The sequence below is a fragment of the Phoxinus phoxinus genome (assembly GCF_949152265.1).
Source record: "Phoxinus phoxinus genome assembly, chromosome: 20".
In the NCBI taxonomy this organism is placed as follows: Eukaryota; Metazoa; Chordata; class Actinopteri; order Cypriniformes; family Leuciscidae; genus Phoxinus; species Phoxinus phoxinus.
Genome location: NC_136895.1, coordinates 10,673,400 through 10,697,117, shown reverse-complemented (window position 1 = coordinate 10,697,117; position 23,718 = coordinate 10,673,400). Strand labels below are relative to the sequence as shown.

The following is a 23,718-nucleotide window of genomic DNA, read 5'->3' as shown; positions in this document are numbered from 1 at the left end:
TTAGACCCTGATTCCTGCGGTGTAAACACACCGAGTACCAGCCCACAGTTCCTAGTTCCTGGGGAAAGTTCCCGCGGTGGAAACGCGGCTTTAGAAAGTGTGAGTAAATGATTAATAAACTATTTAAATGTACATTCATATATCTTACCATTCAGACAAATAGTAATAGTTACTAAGTGCGTTTATAAATGCTTTATTAACATGTATTTCCACTGTAATTAAGGGTTAATTTGGGTAGTTATAAAGCATTTAGTATTGGTCAGTAAACTATTTTTGTGAGCTCATCTAAAGTGAGGACTATTTATGCCTTGCAAAGCATTTATAAAGGAGATTTAAAGGCTCTAAACAGAAAAAGGAAACAAACACAACAGTGATACAACACAGAAATATTTAAGATGTATGAATGTACATTTAAATAGTTTATTAATCATTTACTCACACTTTCTAAGTGGTCTTATGAACCACTGACAACTCCTAAATATCTGGTTTGTAAATAAAGCAATACTTCATTTACAAATGATAAACTGATCATTAATAAAGTGTGAAATTAACATTATGAAACATTACAGATATGCAAGAATAAAGCATTTATAAACTGCTTATTAATGTATATTAAATTAATGCATTATAAATGATGAATTAACGGTGTATTAATGCTTAGCTAATGCTTAATAGCGTGCAGTTATAAAGTGTTACCATATATGTATATATGAAACAAATTATGTTATTTAATTCTTTAAGCCTAAACATTTTTTTAACAAATGACCCAAACAAAGATGCCGATTGCACTGGCAGCTGAAAGTTCATCCCGTGACAGTGAAGTGACTTGTGTGAAGAGCCATTGAGACAGCAGCATCTGTTCTCCCAGCAGGCCACCGCTCACAAAACTGACAAGTTTAATGGGACCCTAACACTATTCACAGAGACACACAGAGTCAAGGGCACATGGTGGTTATAGGTTTGACACGGCACCTGTCAGACAACAAATTAACTTGTGTGGTGAACGACTGTAAAGCAGGGACAGATTTATGCGAGGTTTATCGTGGCCTCCCCGTGATTATGGGGTGGTTTCATCTGTTGATTATGTTAAGGGTCGCAAGAGAGCGATTCTGGCAGAGAGAAGCGCGTGAGCGGTTAAGAGAGGAGAGATGGACAGGCCCAAAGCACTCTTGGATCAGTTTAGTGATCAGCTGAGTAGATCTGGCAGATAAAACTGTGTTTGTGTTGCTGGCAGATGGAAAAAGGATCCAATATCCCCCGATCATTTCAGTGAACATGACTCACCTTCAACAGAACGACTACAAACCTATTACAGACACGCACGATCATTCCCAAAGCCTGATCTCCTCACTCAACTCTGATCTGCTTAAGCTCAGCTTTGAAAGACACTGGGATGGAAACAATGACAGAAGCATTACACAACAGAAATATTTATTAGATTATGAATATTTATTGAAATGGTAGGCTGTGTTTAAAATTCACCTTGAGATTTGTTTAATAAGGAACTTCTCAAAAAACCTAAAAAAAAATGATATATATTATTTTACACACACATAAAATATATTTACATATTATATTTACATAAGTTATGAATAAAAATAACTTACTTGCACTGCACATGACAAAAGCAGCCTCCAAATCGCTGATTTCTTTGCAACCACATAATGATGTAATGTCAAAACTGTACAATGTGTGACACGGCGCCCTCTAGTGACAAGAAACCAGTGGAATCGGCTTTGATAAAGACCAGGGTAATTTTATTCTTTTTGGGTAACAGAATACACATTAGAAGACTATAATCACAATGACCTAAAGAATAAATGAAACATCAACAAAACAATGATAAAAAAAACACGTAGGCTCATTCGGAAAACCTACAAAACGAGCCGTTTTCATATGCCACTTAAAAAGGCGCGTATGATGAAACAGCTCATGCTGGTTTATTAGTAGAGGAAGAGAGAACTGTGTCAAACGGGAGACTGCAAACCACAGCTCTTTAACACACACACACACACCTGTGTATTCAGTCTTAGCATACTACAACTGTTCCTTTACTGACGCTTAACTTTGAACTCATCTTTAAATAACTCGGGCTGCTGAAGCCAAGTGTGAAGCACGGCACATTTCATCAAATATAAAAAAAAATGTTTTCAGTGTTTTATCCTTGAAATACGAGAATCAACAAAGAGGAAAGAATATATAAAATTGTAAAACAACAATAAGTCAGCATATCCTGTTCTGAATGCAAGCCGATTAAGAAAAACAAACTTTTGCTTTTCATTCATTCATTCCAACAGGGGTTTTAAAAAAAAACACACCACTTGAGATGGTGGTGAGAAACAAGGAAAATGAGTGATAGCGGGGTATTGTTTCTCTCAGCCGTGAGTGGTGTCGTCCTCCACAAAGTCCTTGGCCTGCTCTGCCGAGATCACATCGATGTGACTCACCTAACACACACACACACACACACACAGAGAGAGAGAGAGAGAGTGAGTCTAGGAAAATCATAATCTGTGCAGCTTGACAAGACTTCCATTTATAGCTCATTTTCTATGCACACGACTCTCGTTTGCATTTGCTAATTACTTCACACATCGGGGTGTTAATGATGCCCGTTACCTTGTTTCTGAATTTGACGCCGTAGAACTTGTCTGCTGACTCCAGAAGCTCAGGTCTGAAGGTCGTAGTGATGAACTGAGCATGTCCAGCCAGCTCCACAATCATGTCTGAAAGACAGCAATACAAACCATTGGTGCACTGCGAAACCACTTATTCACTCCAAGCAGAAGCTTGTAACCTCCCAAAACCAAACATTTCGTTTGTAGTGAAAAGATAAAACAAACGACCAATATGGTAGAATGAAAGAAGAAAAAAAGCATTATTTTGATTAACACCAGATCACTTATTTTTGATGTAGTGGTTTATTTTTGGTCCAGATTTTCTGCCTTTTATTCTCCTTTCAGTGGCTGAAATTTCACTGCATTTTTAATGTCAACAATGCATTGGCTGATGGTACCTGACACTGCTTTTCTGTGCTGGGCATCCAGAGCCTGGTCGATTTCATCAAACAGGTAGAAAGGAGCAGGGTCACATTTCTGGATGGCGAAGATGAGAGCCAGAGCGACCAGAGACTTCTGCCCTCCAGAGAGCTGCTGCATCTCTCTCATCTCTCCCTGTTTACCTGTGAACGACACCTGACGCACACACACACACGGTTCGTCAAGTTTGAGCGTGTAATAACTGTGCGTAGATAAGCAGTACATATGCTGTCCTCACCCTGATGCCCACGCCAGTGAACTGGTCTACACTGGGCACACTGCTCTGAGAGGAAGAGCCCCTCTCGCTGTCTCCTCCCTCGCCCTCGTCCTGAGACTGTCCACCCTCAGTGTCTCCCTTCTTCATCACCAGAGTGGCTTTACCACCGGGAACCAGCTTCTGAAACACCTCGCTGAAATTCTTAGACACCTGCCGGGAGACAGAGCACATTATTAAACAGGATACAGAATGTGTGTTTTTATTTGTGCTGGTTTTGATTTAAATAAAAATAAAATAATCACTGATAATGTGTTTTAAACAGAGCCATGGCTCGACAAGAAAGGTGCAATCAGTCTGAAGTTTATAATTTGCACGTGTTTTTAACCCTCTGGTGCTCAGTCATTTTTGACCACAACTTGGTAAAGGTCTTGGCACTTGCTATGTGAACAAAAAAAAAATCATGGATATAATTCAATCAAAACGGTTGAATGGTACAGAATAAAATAGTCACACTTGTAATCCTCACGTTCAAAAAATGTTAAAACATGTTTTGGAAAATATATATCATTTCATATAAAAAAAATGTTATAGTATATTTGTGAATTTTTTATAACACTAAACTTAAAACTACTACTTTAAATTCACTTTTTTTTTAAAATATAAATTATCTGCCAATTGTCTTCTTTAAAAGAGACCAGACTTATGTCTGTGCTCCAAAGCATTCAAGATTTATGACCGTTTAAGTTGGAAATTTCATTTTCAGGGCTATGCTCAAACAGTGGTTAACAGGTAATAAATGGATTATTAATACTGCATAAATATAATCTATTACCTTAAAATAAAAACATTTATCAAACTAAAATATAGTACACTACATTAATTTTATTGAAATAAAAACAAATTGTCATTTTTGACAATGTTAGGAACACCAGAGGGTTAAACTTGCGGATTAAAATTGTTTTGGCAGGGCGAGAGCTACATTGTCATTGGTGGCTAGATTATTATTTTTTTAAATAAATAAATAAAAATTGAAATGCTAAACCCTAGTTTACAGGAACTTATCAAGATCATCAACATACAAGAATCCTGTCAGCAGAAGGTATTTGAGTTTGAGTGAGTCTGATGGTCGTACCTGTTTGAAGGTGAGCTGGATCGCCTCGTATTTGCGCAGCTCCAGGACGTTCATGAGCTCCATGATGGATTTGTATCCTCTGTCCAGCTCTTCCTGCCTCTTAATCAACTTCTCTTTCTGCTCTGAGAAATTTACGAACTGGTCCAAGGCCTTTTTATTCACATGGCTGTACTTTTTCAGCTCTGTGTTGCACTGCTCCAGCTTCCTGAACAACTACACAGACACACACACACACGCAACCAATGAAATAGTATCGAGGGGACATGATGATGGAAAACAATTTGAGATGGGAGGAAAATATATATTTTAATGCTTTGCGTTCACCGAAGAAAAGTAGCGTTCTTTGCAAGCAAATGTAGTTTATCAGTGGAATGTAAAAAAACTCCAGAACAAAATCACTTGAATAAATGTTATGGCATTATTACAACTTCTGAACCTACAAGAGAAGATAGCTAAAGAAACCCGACAGATATGGCACAATTCACCCTCCCTCCTCAACTCCACGCACTCAAGTTCACCAAGACAGGGTGAAAAAACATGAGCGCACGCATGGGGTAATGAAGAATGAGTCACCTCGGTGTAGGAGGGCTGACACACAATAAAGCCCCTGACTGGAGAGGTGGAGAGAGAGGAGGAAGATCAACTAAGAGAGAGCATATGAGACAGGTGGGAGAGCTCCAAGACTGGAGGGGGATGAGAGGAGACATCAAGGCCAGACATGAGCCGAGGAGGTGGTAAAAGGGTATCCGGAAAAATCGTGGTCTTCATTATGTAATACTCGTTTATGACCACATTTGCGACAAAAATGGTTTGATATCACTCTGAATGAGTCACTGGACAATTCTTAGCAACTTGACCTTAAATCTTGTATTTCAGGTTAAAAAAATAAAAAAGCTTCAAGTGTGTTTTCTGTAATGGCTGTGTACCTGTTTGAGGGTGAGCGTTTGGTACTTCTCAAAGGCCTCCTGCGGCAAGGAGCCCAGCTCGCGGATCTTCTTCATACATTCCTCTTTCTTTTTAAGTAACATGCCCTGTCTGTTGGTCATCTTCTCCAGCTCCTTGGTGTCATGGTTGATGGCTTCGTTCTGCTCCTTCTCAATGTTCTTCCAGCGCTCCATACTCTTCTGATGATCCTTTATTTCCACCTCCGTCTTATCAATGAGGGTGTCCAAATCTGAAAAAATTAGAAACAAAATGCAACAATTCAATAATAAAAACACAAACAAACAAAAAAACAATGATTTGAGTCTTTACTCACCCTCAGAGCGAGCCAAAGTGTCCTTTATGCGTTTATTAATGCCATCCAACTCTGACGTTGTCGCAGTGAGGACGGTTCCTCCTTCAGTTTCTCTCAGTTCATTCAATTCCTACACAAACACACACTTTTTAGTGCACTATATGGCATTGTATTTCCTACAGGTTATACTGCCAAAAGGGAAAACTGCTATATTCACCTGCTCGACTTGGTCGAGACGCTTGCGCAGGTTCTCGTTGAGGTACGTCTCCACCCTGGTCATGATTCCCTCCAGCTTAATTCTCTCATTCAGCAGCTGTCTGTTGTCCTATAGCAAAAAAACAATACACACATGAAACACAAACATCTATAACTGACCCCAGACTGAAGGGCCAAAAGAAACATGTCCGGTTTTAATCGTTTATTATAAAGTCTAAAAAAAACAGATGATGTGGCTTTTGGCCACGTGAACGTACATCTAAAAGAACAAGTGAAAATTATATGCATACGTTTAAAGGCCAAGCCTGCCTGAAAATTCAAAAGCAGACAAATTAGCAAACCAAATGGAAGGCAATACAAAAAAACAAAACAAAGGCTAATGATGTGGGTCGGTTATATAACATTTAAAGTAGCTTTTTAATTGTCTGCTGTGTGTGTCGTGTGTCAGGCTGGAGGTGGTAAAGAGCTGCAGCTGTGGCCTCAGGCTCCAGCGATTATTCTCGCACACATCGAACAGAGCTTCACATTGACTAACTTTTCAGATGAGATTACAGCCTCTGTATGGAGTCATTATACATAGAGATGCACCGATTACACTGATCTTGGCCGATTCCGATTTTTCATTGAGTTTGACCTGCCGATACCGATTTTAGCAGATTCCGATTTAATTTTTTCTTACCACTTTACAGCACACGCAAATATTTATTTTCTATACATTTTTTTATAAAACACCATATACTTTTACCCAAACTGAATAATAAAAACAAGTTTAAATGGGTAAATTTTCTATAAATATTTTTTGAGTCAATTCATTTTCTTTTCTGACATAGCTACTCCAGTTCTTGTTAAAACACACTACACATGCAAATTCTGTACACTTTTTGTGTGAAATCATATTTATTTTTTCTATTTTACTGTTTAAAAGTATTTTATAAAATCATTTATTTTATAAATATTTATTTTATTACTTTAATTGAGTGTGAGAGCCGAAACCCACGCTTCACTGCTGCTCACGCGACGCTCCTGCTCGCGGTGTGAATGCACTCATTGATTACCATGCACGCCGGAAAAATACGCGCTGCTCGCGCTTGCGGTGTGAAACGGACGTAATTCACGAGGTTTCCTACATGTGCATTCCTGTGCACGTGTGACGCTGATGTTGCGCGATGTTAATCATGCGGCACCCGAGTGCATTTGACTGGCATAAAATCGGCATATGTCAGACTGGCCGGCCGGTCGGTCGCCGGTCATGGCCGATCAATCGGTGCATCTCTAATTATACACATGCAATGTCACAGCAACTAGTTCTTCCGTGTGGCCTGGGACCTTGTAAACATCACTTGGTCACTTTGCTAATCAGAGGCCCTGTTGACACCTGGTATAAGATGCGTTTTGCACACAAACAGCCATGCTGTTGTTAGGGCTGGGCAATTGGTCAAATTTCATGATTTTATGATTTTGGCTTCCATCGATTGTGAAATCAAGATATTATCGATAAAATGATTATTATTGGTCTAATATATATTTTTTTTAAATTACAAAGTTCAATAAATTCATGACGGTTCCAAAGTCAATATGCAATCGTGATCTTAATATAGACCAAAATAAATGTTCATGACTTTCGCCATAAATCGCGCAGCCCAACCTGCTGCAGCTGTCTGATCTCGTCATTGAGGTCATCCACTCTGCGCTGGTCTTCTAAACTGAGCTGAGAGAGCAGGTCCGTTCCCAGCTCTGCCTTGAGAGACTCCCGCGTGCTCTCCATGGCGTGCAGGCTGGCCTCCAGACTCTGAAGACTGCGTTGCTGGGGGAAACAGTAGAGAAACCAAATGAAAAGACCTGATAGAGAAACAATGGTAGTTAGTACTAGAGCTTGGAAATACACTATGCGTTACCTTGGGCATGAACGTCTTCTCTGACTGCTGTCTCTTCTCCTTCAGCATTTTCATCTCAGACAGTATACTGTCTCTGGATGCTTTGAACTTCCTCTGCTGGGTCTCGATTTGCTGCATCTGATTCATCAGCTGGTCAATTTCATTATTGATACGTGAAGAACTGAGTTAAGGAGCCCACAAGAACTTGTGATCCAGTTTAATCCTGAAAAGCTGCATCACTTGAGATAATCTGCTTCTTGACAGTGTTACTTTAGTATTATTTGTATAGTATTTATTAATATTTTGAATTAATTTTTATATTTTCTTAATGCTTTTATGTTTCTTTGAAGAACGGTTAAATACTTTATTTGGCCTATTTTTGCTGAAGCTGAAAAGGTGGTTGTGTCATCATATTAGTTCTGAATTAGTCAGAGTATGAGCCACGCAAATCTAGTGTGATTGAAATGAATTTCACTCGAGGCCTTAAGAATCACATCCTCCAATCCAGCTACACATTCTCATCCCTCCATTACTAATATAATACCATGTGTGCAGCTCACACATGACCACATACACGTTAATGACTAGCTGACTCATTCAGTGACCTTGTGTCATCTAGGCCGATTAGACCAGCAAGCCCTACTGGCCAAGAAACACACAAGTAGAATTTTACAACGCAACGGATTTCATGCCACTCCATCACAAGTAGCCCTGTGTGTGAGGTGTAAACGTGGAGGATATGTTCAATGTTTCTACGCAGGTTCTCGTTGAGTTTGGCCTCCAGTTCTCCAAGCTCCTCCTCGGCCTTCCTCATGTCCTTCTGCAGCTCCAGACGGGACTTACGCGTGTCGTAGTATCCACCGGTCAGAGCGCCACGATGACTCACCTGATCACCTGTTACACATACCAAAACAACACAATGACAAGGGCTCAGAAATAATTTGAATGAGAAAAAACACACACACAGGAATAGGGCTGGGTATTGACATAAATTTCACAATTTAATTTGATTTCGATTCACAAGCTTGCAATTCGATTCCTATTCGAATATTCAATCATTAGCCTACTATAATATTGAAGGTAAAAATTAACCGATTTGCATACAAACACTTAAATTACACTAATTTATTTTTATTATAATAAAGTTATATGAAATATAAACATTTAAATGGTGGCTGTCATAAAAACTTGGCAGATTTAATCAAATATGCATTAAATATTGAAGATCAGTAAAAATGATAATGAATATTGTGGTGGATTTAATATAGGTAAGATTAATTATGTTACTAACCATATAAATCTGACTTTAGATTTTGAACTTATGATAAACTTTCATCACACTTCCCTTTTTCATGTGTGATGGTGATTAACTTTCCATTCCAGATCTAACAATAAAACTAAATAATTCTTACTTCCTTTTATTTAGGATGTAGCCATCAGACGAACTTTCGATATGATCTAACCTTCAAACAAACTTTTGATTCAATGTAACCTTGGTCAAATGTAACTTTGAAAATGGACTCAATGTTCTGTTCTTTGACTGTATTGTAAAATGATTTACTGAAATATTAACCCTTTACAATGTTTTTTTATATTTTGCTGATGTCACTAACAACGGCTAATGAAAGGGGTGGGGGGCTTGCTTTAAACAATTTAACAATCATATTGATAGAGCGTGACATGTTAGTCATGATGATTATATTTTGATGTGTCTGGCTTTATCCTATAAAGCCTGTTGTATTCTTCTGTTGGGTCGAGATTCTCAGAGAAATTTTCGAGAACTCCCGGCTCTAGACGAGACAGATTTATTTATTAAAGTGTCGATTTGCAGATGCTAGATAGTCAGGTTTAGGGGAAAAATCCATTACAATATGTAATATGGTGCAAATATTTAGCAAAATGCTCCTCTCTAGAGTTAATTTTTCTAGCTGACTAACGAGTTTATGATCACTGGATATGGTTTTTCTGAGGTAAATGTGATGTTACATGACATTGTTTACAAGCTGTTTTACTGATGTCTTTCCACGATTGAAACACTGATTGAGCGATTCCATGTGACATGATACAGATTTCGATAAGTTGTACTCTATCTTTTAACACACTTTCAGATGCTCATTCATGTTTATTTTGCGCTGTAACTGGTATAAGGCGGAAGAGAAGATCATGTGCTGCTGCTGCTTCTCTTGAGCTGAGCTGCGTCAGCGTGATCTCACACCACAGCGCCAAAGCGGTATTATGTTTTTGAATTTCGTAAGAAAATGGACATAATTTGAAATCTGAGACTTTGTTTAATATCAATACTAACAAAGCACAAAGATTATAACGATTTATTGGATGGGACGCGCACTACAATGTTCCATTCATTCATCAACTAAAAAACAGGATGACTAGCCTAATCGATTCTTGGGATTTAAGAATCGATATCGGTTCGTAAAAATGAGAATCGATTAAAATCGAGAAATAAATGTTTTACCCAGCCCTAATATAGGAACACATCTGTTTACCCTCCAGAGTGATGCAGTCCATGGTGAACGCTCGAGCCAGCTGAGTGGACACTTCCATACTGCGGCAGATCAGAGTCTTCCCAAACACATGTTTGAAGGCCTTGTCGAAGTTCTGACTGTAACGAAGCTTGCTGATCATGGGGATTGCGTCCTACAGAAAATGTGTATATTTCCACTTAATAGAATAGCCAAAACTTGCAATAAATTAATAATTAAGAAATAGAAGATGAATAAGCTTCATTTTTAAAGTCAAACCCTTTTTAATTACTTCACGCAATGTGAAGAAAAAAAGAAAGACACAGGACTAGCTTTTATCCATCTGAAGTTGATTGGATATTTTAAAGTGGGCATTCCAGAATGAAGCCAGACTTTAGTTGTTGGGAATATTAGCATAATTTCACCTACATTTCGCATGCAAAAATGGCCCATTGTCAATAGAGCAGCACTGCTAACACTGAAGTCACTTTCATTTCGCAATGTTTACAGACATAGCAACGGATCTTTTATTCCGTGTTGTGATGTGCATCCGAGTGAAACGGATCATTGAGAAAATAAAGCAGGGTGAGGACTTGGTTCTATCCATCGGATGTTCATTAGATGGAGGCAGATCTGAATGCGAGCTTGCAGTTGATCATAAAGTGGTGGGGTTTAAACCGACGTCAACAGAAAGAAGTCTATCTCTTCATTGGAAGGTTGAGTTGATTAAATTACAAGCTCAAAAAATGCTTTAAAAAAGTGAAACGTACATGGATGAATCGCTTGCATTAAGATTAATAACATGCATTTAGAATCCAGATTGAATGTTCATTTCATGCTGACACTAAGGGTCCATTTTAAATGTCGTGTCAGTGGTGTAGGGTGACCATGTGGCCAGCTTACGTTAGTCTCAGGGTAAGCGGTGTCCCTGACGTCCAGTTTGGTGAGAGGCAGGAAGGTGACCTCTCCAGGCAAGTTCATCTTATTAAACTCCATCAGAATCTTGGTGCTCACTTCATCGGTTTCCACAATGTGGTAAAACAGCCTAAACAAACACAACTGTCAACACACTGCCACAAACATCTGTGTGACGCATGACATCAAGCAGGAAACACTAATAATAAAACGGTGTGTGTCTGACCTGGTGCCAGCGGTCACCTCCACACAGGTGTAGAAGGCAGGCTCGCACTCGAAGTTGTTCATGACGATGCCGTGATAACCGTTGATGACGTGCTGGTTGATGCCCTTCCGGCGGAAATGTTCCAATACTTTATTAATGCTGTCAATACCATTCAAGATAGCCTGGAGGAAAGGCAAACAACATTCAAAACATTGCATTTCTAAGTTCGTATTTTCATTTCAAGCCCAGATGACGATAATCTGAGTTCATCTATACTGATGTATATTTTTGTAACGTGGGAGAGCTGCTATAATTAGTGACTGACTCAGTCCATGAGAAACGATCCAGCAGCCAAGTTGAGCTTAGCAGATACGGTTCAGTTCAGCCGATACACAGTGTACCGGTGTGGGCGGCATTTGATTTTAAATACATATGCATGTTGGTTACATATAATGAACTCTGAGATAGGGTTGCACGATAAAATCACAATAAAACAGAAATTACATGATTTTCAAATTGCAAAGGTTGAGATTAAATAAAATAAATGCCTTGTGTTTTAGAGTTAAGCACAGCACTGTGTTCTTTTACACGGTAATCATAGTGTTTTCAGCGTCTCAGAGAGGCTCGGTTTGCAGTAAATAATGCTCCACACAAACTCCACCTCTGCATGTGCTTTGAGTTTGGGGTTGCTTATTAACATGCATTTGGGAACATAACGTGCCAGTACCAACCATCCTCCCATAATTACTAGAAATGCTTTTAAAATGACTGTTGTCAACAAAACAGAAGCTTTAAGGGCCCACTACGGTATAACCATACCTGTCAACACTCCCGTTTTCACCGGGAGTCTCCCGTATTTCACACCCATCTCCCGCCCCCCTCCCGTTTTGTCCTTTCTCCCGTGAAACTCCCGTAATTTGTATTCCCAAACGTTGTTATATGAATAATCACATCAATATATTATTCCAAGGTTGCCCAGTTGCCAGATCTTGTATGAAACCCATTCTACTCGCGCAATCAACACATCATTCACATTTCAACCCATTTGTGAGCTCAACCTGGCAACCTACAACTCAGTAGCGCTGTTGACGTGCGCAGATCGACGTTGGAAATTGAATAAAGCGATCACTGGTAGAAATGAGAAGAAAACTCCGTGGTAAATATTTCACGTAATTAACACAGCATCTGTTTTTTCTGTCATCCTTTGGCTGGCGTTACATTATATGATGCGCTTTTATTCTTGCAAATGCTTTTAAACCATTCACTCAAAGACAAATTGAGTGCCAGAATCGAGTTCTCTTTCGGCTTGAAGTTGACCGAACTAACACGCAATTCTGCAAAAATGTCAGTTTTGTCGAGTATCCTCATAAGAGCAGACTGAACACTCTTAAATGAGTTAAATAAAGTCATGAACCGCTAAATGAATACAGTTAAATGACCATAAAGAAGAGTTGTGAGAGAATGAGGCGCGTATGAGATCCACGTCTCTGTCAGCGGCGGCTGCTCTTAAAGACACAGTAGCCAAATAAAGCTTTCTGTCAGTAAAGTTAATCAAAGAACAAAGGGAACAGAGAAAAACACTCACTGCTCTTGACAAAAGAACATTTGTAACTTTAATAAGGATTTATCTATGTATAATTTAACATTTATGCAGTGCAAACTGTTTGATAACTTTATTAAATTTCTGTATATTTCCTACCTTTTAGACAAATATTTAAAATATACTGTCTTTGTTGTTTCTACATTAATTTGGAGATTAAATGTGAAATTATGACATTATAAAATATATTAAAAACATAAGGTTTTTATCGTGAGTAGTCACATAATTTTTTTATTTCTAACCAATAAACCCCCCCCCCCCCCCCCCCCCCCCCAAAAAAAAAATCTCCCGTATTTTAGTACCCAAATGTTGACAGGTATGGGTATAACTGCAAAATTAAGCTTGATGGTTTGAATTTTGAAATTGAAGAAAATTAGACATGTCATGAGTTCATGCATATTAGAGTTGTAATTTACTGTTGTACTGTAAAATAAAAAGTATTCCAAAACAACAGAAAAAATATAAGGTGGGGGGGGGGGGGGTGATTTTAAATTACATTTTCCCTCCAAATTGTGCATCCCTACTCTGAGGCCATATTTTAGGTTTCATTATAAAGGCTGGCTTACATCAACAACAGCAGGGTGATATATATATATATATATATATATATATATATACACATGTATATAAAAATAAAATAATGTTCAGATCAACACTCATCAGTGTCTGTTGGTTTCTAACCTTTCCGGTGGCTGCTCGCAGTAGCTGTTGTTTCTTCTCCAGGTCTTCTCGCTTGGCTGCCAGCGCCTGCTGTTCTGCGTTCTCCTCCCTCCACAGGTAACTGCAGGGACACAGACACACCCATCAGCTCTGGCTCACAAACACTACACCTGGGTTCAGCAGGAGACCCTATTCTATAGCCCATCCGTCAAGCCTCATCGTGCTGGGAAACCTATGGCTCGTGGATTATTAATAACCAAAATGCCAGGTGAGGAGAGGAACGGTTTGTTCAGGTAATAAGAAAGGGTGGGGATGCTGGAAAATGGGCCAAAGCCAGACAATTTCCCATGATGCATTGTGAATAAGAAAAGGAGGGTCTTACTTTCTCTCACTCTGAAGTTCGTCCTTTCGGTTCTTCACCTCGTAGTACTTCTTGTCCAACTCCTCCACTCGAGTCTTCACTTCGTTCAAGTCTTGGTCCAGTTTCTGTGACCAAAGTCAAGCGGCATACATTCAAAACCATCCATAAATCTTGCAAAAGTAAAAAGAAATTCTGTTTCTCTACTGTTCAATACCAAAATAAGCTTTTAATGAATCTTACGGTGTACTGTTCCAGATTTCTCTCTTTATTGGCCTCTGTGTCCTCCAGATCTTTGTGGATGGCGGCGATCTGCCGTTTCTTGTCGTTGATGGCTTGATCCAGAGACTTCAACTCTTTCTTGATCCATTTGTCCCTCTCTTCTTTAGAGGTGAACTGGCTGCCTCGGCCCTGCTTGGCATACAGATCTGTCCGCTCTTGTGTGGCTTGAGCCAGTCTGAAAAAACACAAACAAATGAATCATACTTCAACTATTGGTTAAAAACACAAAACAGCATTTGTAATGCACGTGTCTTCCTTCAAAGGTTTCACAAACCTCTAAAATGATAATGTAGTAAATAAATTATGGTTTTGTGATGTAACGTAATATTAGTTGAGTCCCAAACGCACCTAATATGTCCCACAAATAACTTTAACACATCCCACCCAAACTTCCCGTTTAATAGGAAATACATCAACACAGGAAGGGAAAACCATTATTTCCTACTTCATTGGCCCTTTCAATGCTTCAAAAAGTTTACCGGGCAATTCCTCGCTCCTCTTTTTCTTTCACGGCGTTAAACTTGGGTTCTGTTTCCTGCAGCTCCTTCTGTTTTTCTTCAATCTTCTCCAGAAGCTTCTGGCGCTCTTTGAGCAGACGTTTCTGTTGGACAGGAAGCGAGACCGTATTTAATCACAAGTAGCGACATCAATTCATGATTCTCTCCTCTTTTTATAGAAAGACTAAAAACATTTTGTGCAGATGCGTGAGGAGGTGTTTATATTTAAATGAAGAAGAATGAAATGCGCATAAACGTGTGTAGATTCAGTGTCATGAGCAGAACAAAGGGGATCTCCATCTGAGCAAACCTACATCCACCAATCAAAGGGCAAATGACGCATTTCTGCCTCTCCTCCATAGGAAAACACACACACACACACTTGGCCAGGTGGGGCTAATCCCTCTATAAGCCAAGCCGGGATGCGGGAGGACCAAAAGTGTGTATTTCACACATACAGGGATACACAAGCATTATGTGTGTGTTTGCGTCTGGCTGCGAGCCCGAGCTGGAGTGAGTGTGTGTAGTTAGTGACGCAGACGGAGACACTGCAGACCCTCTGTTCACTAGTGCCTGCCAGCATTTCCTGCAGCTCTCTGGCTCTCAGTGTGTATAATGCGTGTGTTTGCATTTGCAAGCATGTGTATCAAACCCGCGTGTTTGTGTGTGTGTGAATTCAGTCATCGCTTTGTTTGTGCATTCAGCAATAAGAAAAGAACAAGCAGGTGGGTATTTGTTTGAGGAAATGCGGCTTATACTTATGAATGTTTATATGTACTCCACACAAGTAAAGGAAAGTAAAAAAGAAAATGGCATGTTATTGAATGTAGCCCTTTCAACTAGAGCTGTGATAATTAACATCATTGGATAATTTGTCTTAACTTACTTTACTCCATGTAATTAAGCTGATATAACTACAGGTACATTATTTTTTGTGTGTGAAAGAAATTAATACTTTTGATCAATTTAATGTGTCTATGATGAATAAAAGTGAAATTCGTTTTTTCAGATTAGTTTTTTAATAAGAAGTTAAAATAAGAAATGTTTCTTGAGCAGCAAATCATCCTATTAGAATGATTTCTGAAGGATCATGTGACACTGAAGACTTGAGTAATGATGCTGAAAAAAAAACATTTTAAAATATTTGACCCTGGATCACAAAACCAGTCACATGTCGCACGGGTATATGTGTGGCAATAGCCAACAATACATTGTATGGGTCAAAATTATCCATTTTTCTTTTATGCTAAAAACCATTAGGATATTAATTAAAGATCATGTTCCATGAAGATATTTTGTAAATGTCCTACCGTAAATATATAAAGCATTTATTTTTGTGAGTGAATGCTGCACAATCGTGAACATAAATGGACAACTTTAAAGGGGATTTTCTCGATGTTTCGATTTTTTTGCACCCTCAGATTCCAGATTTTCAAATAGTAACTCTGCCAAATATTGTCCTATTCTAACAAACTCTACATCAATGGGAAGCTTATTTATTCAGTTTTCAGATTATGTATAAATCTCAATTTATATTAAAGATTATGTATATCTCCTCAATTTAACATTTTTTTTACCCATGTGACTGGTTTTGTGGTCCATGGTCGCATATCATAAAATAGAAAACAGATTTGTTAAATTGTAATATTTCACAATATTTCTGGTTTTATTGTATTTTTGATCAAATAAATGCCGCCTTGATGAACATAAGACTAAATATTCTAGTTAATGAACAGTAGCGTAAACAACTCAGCTTAAAATGTATTTGACAAAATCAAAGCAATATTTTATAGACAGTAAGATTGCACTTCTTCGAAATGTGTGTTTTTGCCTGTAAAAACTTCTTCTTAAATGTGTGCATATGTGTGCCTGTAGCGTGTGCATGTGTTAGCGTGTGTGCGTCTGCTAGTCGCACCCTCTGTTCGCTGTTTCCTGCCAGCTCGTCCTGCAGATCTTTGGCTTTGAGTTCCAGTTTGGTCCTCTGTTTGATCTGCTCCTGTCGCTCGGCGCTCAGCTGTTCTTTCTCCTCCTTCATGGCGGAGATTCGAGCCTTCAGCTCCCTCACCACACGCTCCGTCTCCTACAGAGACACAGAGAGAGAGGTTAGATAAGATGACCCAATGTAAGCTGCTGTGTGACGCGTGAAAGCAGTTTTCAAAAGCACATTTTAGGGAATCTTCACATATTCATTACTTTATTATAAATTATTGGGGCCGACACACTGGAAGAAAAGTTAACGTGAAATCAAAATTGACCCCATTTACAATCATTGTTCCTGGTTTATTGTGCACAAATCATCAGTGCATGTTAATCTAAAGGAAAAGGGAGTTTCTTTTTGTATAATTCTTCCATGAAATGGCTTTTGATGTGTGACTGCAGAGGCAGGTAAAAAGAAGCTGTAATCTACTAGATTTTTTTTTATTTTCTAAAGAAATTGTGGCAAATTTTCATGCAAAACGTTTCATCATGATGTTACAGAACAAGAAACATGAATAAACATCACTGATTAATGCACAGAGATGCTCAGTTTACCTCCACTTTGTCTCGAGCATCTTGTTGGGCATCTCGCAGCTGTCTGGATTTGTCTCCACAGGTCTCTCTCTTACTGGACAACTAGAGGAGGGAATCACAGCTTCTATAAATGATCATGTTAATCACACATCAGCAACAAAGTACTACAGTGTGTCGAAAACTAATTTATTTACTGTCGCAACCGAATTAAACTCGAGAAGGTGATGACAAGTAAGAATTGGTGTGTGTGTGTGTACCTCATCCATTTTGGCCCGGGTCTCGTTGAGCTCCTGGTTGTAGATTGTGTACTCCAGAGCTCTCCTCATTTTGTCCCATTTCTGGTACTGAGCCAGTTCCTCTTTCTCATCCTCCAGAGTGTGCAGACGCTCCTCAATGTACTTCAGCAGCTCATTAATCTTCTCTCGCTTTCCCTCTGCACACACACACACACACACACGAGAGATCTGCATGTCACAAACCTTTGACTATAAAAAAACAACAGTAAAGCATCTACTGCAGTGTTTTCTGCACAGCTTTTGTGATTCATTTAAAGGATTTGGCTCCACTAAATAATACAAAGATAATAAATAGACAACACATTTTCATATTGCGTTGGATGCACGATTTAGAGGGGGAAAGCAAATGAAAATTCTGATAAATATTGCAATTGCGGTTTAAAATAAATTCCAGGTTTGCTGTTCTTATTTGTAGGGTCGCACAATTTGGCTAGAATTGTGTGATTATATTAGCCTGGGAAAACCCAGACCACTCTCAGTTGTAACTGAGTTAGGGTCTGGCAAAGCTCCATAGACAATTCATTTCCACAGGGGCGTCACCAACGGACGTCGGATAGATCTAAAACCAATCAAAGCGATGAATGACATGACGTATGCAGAGCGACGGAGAAACATCTCGAGACTCTCAGCAATTCTCTGTTTGTGTTAACGAAAATGACTATTTTAAATCGCTTGAAACAGACGCGATAGCTGATTCGAACGAGTGATGTTGTGATGATCCACGGCGACATCCATCTTTGTAATGTACAAAATCTGCGTCACCGTCTCTGCTCTGTCGTCATCGTGTAAAGCCCGCCCCAACGTTTCTGATTGGTGCCGCGATTTCGACGGATTGGAAATGGGTTTCAATGGGCTCTTTGCCAGACCCACTTGCAGAGCAAATCTAAATTTGCCGGAAGTGGTCTGGGTTTTCCCAGGCTATGATTATATATCAATATGGCTATAAAATTATTATTAGTAAGTAAAAAAATAAAATTGCTAAATTAAAACAAGAATACATTACTATTGTAATAGTTCACTGCAAAAACAATTTAAGAAAAAAATATATTGTTTTATTTTACATTAAACATAAAATTAAAACTGTACAAATACAATGCTAATATTTCTGGCTGTCTTCATTTCTTAATGTTCGACCATTAAATCATCTTTTAAACCAACATTTATTTTGACAAAACCACATTGAGCCATTACAGCGTGCCATTATATCTAGTAGAGCTGCACAATTCTGAATAAATATAGAATCATGATTTTATTTGTTTAAAATAGAGATCACAAATCTCCCATGATTCTGAATAGATGAAAGAATGATTCAATGACTCACTCATTAACACTTGATTAATCAGCGTTTTTGAATGAATCTCTTGAATGAATGATTCAATGACAAAATGCATTAATACACCAGTAGGTGTCGACAAGAGACTGTTAAAATGTAATCGATAGAATCTTTATTTGTAGCATCAAGTTACTTTCAAAAGGTGATCTGCTCTATTTTGATCGCTACCATAGACATCAGTATTTAAGAACTATAAAAAAATTAATTATTGTAACAGAAATAATGATAACATGTGGTTGAAAAGACTGTGAAGCGTTTCATTCGTTTACATGACAACTGCTCTCTCTGGCTCAGATTTTTAATGTTCGTTGTGATCGTAGATGTCAAAGGTTTAATAGACACAGCTGAATCGTTTTCATTTAGAAAAAAGATCGCGTGGGTGTTTGAATCGAGATTGCGATCTTTCTACGATTAATCGTGCGGCTCTACAATTACGTAAAGAAAAATATAAACTGCAAAATATTTTGCCTTCTATTAAAATTAGCAGAGAAATACAGATTGGAAATGAAAAGTGTAATTTCACTCTAATCATACATTTAAACAGAAAAATCTCAGAGAAGGATCTACCTGTTTCCTTCATGAGCGAGATACTCTCCTCCTTGCGCTCATCATAGACTCTGGTGCCTGCCACCTCTCTGAGCAGCTTCAGACGCTGAGAGTCCGGCGCTGTCGCCATCTGATTGATCTATTATCATGTTGGAGACAGTCAAAAGGGCAAATCAAAGTGAGCAAATTCATTTAGAATGAGTAGCAACAGCATTAGCACCACTTTAATCCCAAGAGACACATTCTTGTTTGTAAATCACCATTAATGTTAATGAGAGATGCTGTTATTTGCTACAATCCAAGAGGGCTGGAAAACACTGTTGCAGCAACATCTTAATGCGCTTTAAATAAAATCATGAATACGTGTCAAGAGACTCTAGCATACCTTTCCCTGCTTGACGATGTAGTAAGGGTTACTGCGGGAGAAACCAGCACTCTCCAACAGGTTCATCACGTCGTTCTTCCTGAAACGCACAGAGCACAGTGCATTCAGTTACAGCTCTAATCATTAGCAGTCTGCTGCTTCTCTGATGCGTTACGAGAAATAAACTTACGTGACCATCTTTTTGTCCAAGAAGTACTGGTCTTTCTTTGCTCCGATGACACGGCGCAGAGACACTTCCTCTTTATCGATCTGAGAGCAATGAGGTCATGTTATTCACCTGCCTTTACTTCAGTCCACACAGGGTTTCCCACAGAAAATGTGTTAGTTAAGGTGCTGGGGTTTGTGTATTAGACTACAGGCTCTGTACTAAATTTAACAATTATTTATTAAACACTAAATATTAAGTTTATTTAAATTTAATTTTAATTTATAAATAACCAGCTTTTCAAAATAACAGTTGCAATGTGCAATTTTAACAAACTATACAAACATTTAAAAATATGTGCAACAAAGTGCAAAACAACATAACAACTAAAACAACAACAACTGAATTTTAACAAACACTATACAAACTGTAAAACACTGAAAACACTGAAAGTGCAAAACAACATTGACAAAATGCAGAGATGGGAATTTACTTGAGTAAAAGTACTTTTCTGAGTTACTCTGAGTTCACAAGTTTAAAAAAAAAAATCAAGCCCGACCCTACCCGAGCACGTTGTGTCCGAGCCCGGCCCGGCCCGACACATTACCTGTAATTATGAGCCCGAGCCCGATTTAAACCCGACCATTTTTTAATACGTGGGTCGTTATAACTGACGTTCTATTTTTCTGTACCTCCATGAAATACCTTCAAGTTAACCTACGTGTCACCACCATGCACATCAGCATAAATGCTCCAGATAAATTATTTGCTATTAAAGCATTAACATTCACAATCCACTTTTAATTTAACAGAAAAGCAAGCAGGCTGCGTGCATGGTTTGCCATGACTGAATGCGCGCTCCCTTAATAACTCCTAAAAAGCTGACATCAGTTCATCGTGATCTCACACATCTCTGTTATTATCATGAAGCTGACTGCATAATGAATCTTTCATAATATCTACACTTTGTTTGTTATTATCAGAGGATTTGCCAGCATGCAGAATTCAGCACTGAACAAAAAGTCTGTTTTGAGCGGTGAGGGGAATCTATCTTAAATGGTTCTGATTGGCCATTGCGTTCAAGAAATCAACACATATGTCTGTGATTGGCTACATCGCTCAACGCTGCAAACATGTTACAAATAGAAACTCTGGCCTGTAAATCGTTTCTATTTTGTTTTAGTTGTTCTTGTTGCTTTTCTGCAACAGATGAATAACAATTTATTAGTTTTTATATGTTTTATTCATAGATATTTCAATTTAATCGTTTTATTCTCCCGCAGCCCGCGCCGCACGTCTCTAGATCACAGGCCCGGCCCGAGGATAACGGCGGGAAATATCGGGCTCGGGCAGAGAATCTAAGCTCTAAACAGGACAGAGTAACACGGCGGATATCGCTTATGTAAAAGATTTTGACAACGTAGTTAAGGCGGGTGTGTGTTCCTTAGACGACCGCCTTAGTTCCAAAGTGCTGCGGGAAACCTTGCCACGTCCCATCATATGCTTCATTCACCCCTGATATACTTCACTGGTGTGTCGAATTGCAGAGCTCATGCAAACATATCCACGTCGCTATGATCAGATGCTTTCTTGCACATCACATATTTACATGTTCAACTAAACATCACTCTCCGCAGCGTGGACGGCGTTGGGATGTTGCCTAACAATATATCTATGCAGAAGTATTTAAAACTTATTTTTACTCCTAAACAAAGAATGAAAAAGAGCATCGCTGTTGAGTATATCAGGGCATTTAGGACACATTTCTTACCGGCAGCCTGTTGTCAGAGTTGTCGAATATAATTTCCACAAAGGCTGAGATGACTCGAGGACCAGTGCCTTCCTAAAAAATACATGGAAATACATGGTTTAGCATGGTTAGTGAATGTACTAAAATAAAATGTTTTTACATAAAATAACTGATCAATCATCATACAAAGGTGTTTTTATGAGTTTTTAAATTATTGAAACAAAATATAACGTTACTCACGTGAAGCAGAGCCAGGCGTTGCTCTGGTCGAAGATGGCTGAACTCATCACTGAGCACAAACTGTATGGCTGATGGGGGAACAAATGAAAAGTGCTCGTGACAAACTATTCACCAACACTGTCAGTTGATATATTAAATTACCAAGTGTCCGAATGATCAGTCGCTGATCATTGTTGTCCGATAATAGTTTTACATAGTTCGATCGGTGGTCTGATTCAGATGATGCAAAACACACACACAAGACAATTTTTCTATGCGCAGCTAAAATTGCTTCACTACATTCACCAGTCTTGCAGCAAATTAAATAAAGAATGCTATATTTGTTAATCTCTCCGCTGTTCCTAATCTCCTCTAAGAGAGGGAATGGAATATGTTGAACATGTTGCTTGCCAATAAATACAGAGTTGTCAATTCATGATACTTTTATACTTAAAATTGTTGTTAAGAATAGTAGCTATTATTTATTTTGGTGATCTATATCAGTGATCGTATCTGTCCATATGGCTCCCAGTGATCAATTATTGCCCCCAAAAATCCTGATCGGAGCACTCTTATAAAAAATAATGACTTACCATAAAAGAAGTTACTCTTTCCTGATCCATTTCTTCCAACTGTGAAAAAAAAAGTGATTTAAAAGTGTTTTAAACAAGTGTTAAAACATTTTTTTGAAAGTTTATAAATGTAAAAAGCAAACAATGTGATTCAAAATGTATAAATCTGATGAAAACCATACCTATGACATTGTGCTTGGAGCTGAAGGGGTCAACCACAGTCTGATCCCTGTAGCTGCGAAACCCCTGAATAATAACCTGAAACACAATTATATTAAATATAACGTCAACATTTAGTGTTATAGCAATACAACCTGCTAGAATGTTTTTCCTCCAAATATACTGAAAGTAAACCCTGCTCTCAAATAAAGAGTGCAATCTAAACAACAACTTAGAGATGTTTATGTATACAACACTATGTATTATGAATTACATAATACATAACGGAGTTCAAGTATTTACATGAGAAATAGCTTACTTTTCTACTAGCAGTATCCTCACATATGATGAACAGCAGCAAATTAAAGTTGATTTCAATATGATAGGTTTAAAAATATTCTATATTTATTGCAATGTTTGGGGGGGTTTGACAGCTAATGCTAAAGCTTATGCTAACTTCATTGAAGGCCATACACTCGCTAAAACTTGCAACCTATCGAGCTCAAAATTAACAAAACTTATGTTTGTGCACATTTGATATTTAAAAATGTAAATATGTAGTTTAATAGCATTATTCAACCTATATATCATCATTGTACACGCAACGCGTGAGTCGCATCTCACTCACTCACCTGTTTAATGTACATGGCGGTTTATGCACAAAACTCTCCTCAGAAACCAGCCGAACAAAGCTGAATTAAACACCCTCCTCCTCAGAGAGAAGAAGGGCTTGAGTGAAGATAAGTATGTCTGCACACTGAATAAATTTGTCCGATATTTACTCTTCTGTACGATCAAATTTTATTTTCCCTCCCCTCACGAAGCAGACATAACAATCAAAATGGCGACAGAGGCGGGACGAACGGACGAGTCTATTTGACTTTTTAGGGGGACATATAAGTATAATTTAAAATAAATGTTTAAAGAAGCAGTAAATGGACCGCACGAGCCTCAGATTTTCAAGATAAATCAATTAAATCTCTACTAATTGAATGGTTAATTAACTCATTGCTTTACTTTAGTTTCATATCTAGTTCGTTCATAACGTTACCCCCATTTTGTAAAGTTAGATTAGTCCGTCGTGGAAGAGA

At 38.4% G+C, this 23,718-nt stretch overlaps 1 protein-coding gene across 1 annotated transcript; it reads right to left on the bottom strand.

Annotated features, from left to right (window-relative positions):
- Nucleotides 1–1,737: 1,737 nt before the first annotated feature.
- On the bottom strand, nucleotides 1,738–23,500 carry smc3 (structural maintenance of chromosomes 3). Its single transcript, XM_079593204.1, has 29 exons — nucleotides 23,260–23,500; nucleotides 22,651–22,726; nucleotides 22,490–22,528; nucleotides 21,918–21,985; nucleotides 21,699–21,770; nucleotides 19,952–20,031; nucleotides 19,783–19,861; nucleotides 19,419–19,536; nucleotides 17,480–17,655; nucleotides 17,244–17,324; nucleotides 16,627–16,791; nucleotides 14,694–14,815; nucleotides 14,176–14,389; nucleotides 13,957–14,060; nucleotides 13,596–13,695; nucleotides 11,336–11,496; nucleotides 11,098–11,239; nucleotides 10,219–10,369; nucleotides 8,456–8,608; nucleotides 7,736–7,887; nucleotides 7,486–7,644; nucleotides 5,842–5,949; nucleotides 5,646–5,754; nucleotides 5,314–5,561; nucleotides 4,388–4,600; nucleotides 3,277–3,465; nucleotides 3,017–3,194; nucleotides 2,620–2,726; nucleotides 1,738–2,447 (listed from the first exon to the last, which is right to left on the bottom strand). Exons 1-29 carry the CDS (start codon nucleotides 23,272–23,274, stop codon nucleotides 2,376–2,378), a joined length of 3,651 nt encoding a protein of 1,216 aa, XP_079449330.1. The 5' UTR covers nucleotides 23,275–23,500; the 3' UTR covers nucleotides 1,738–2,375.
- Nucleotides 23,501–23,718: the final 218 nt, after the last annotated feature.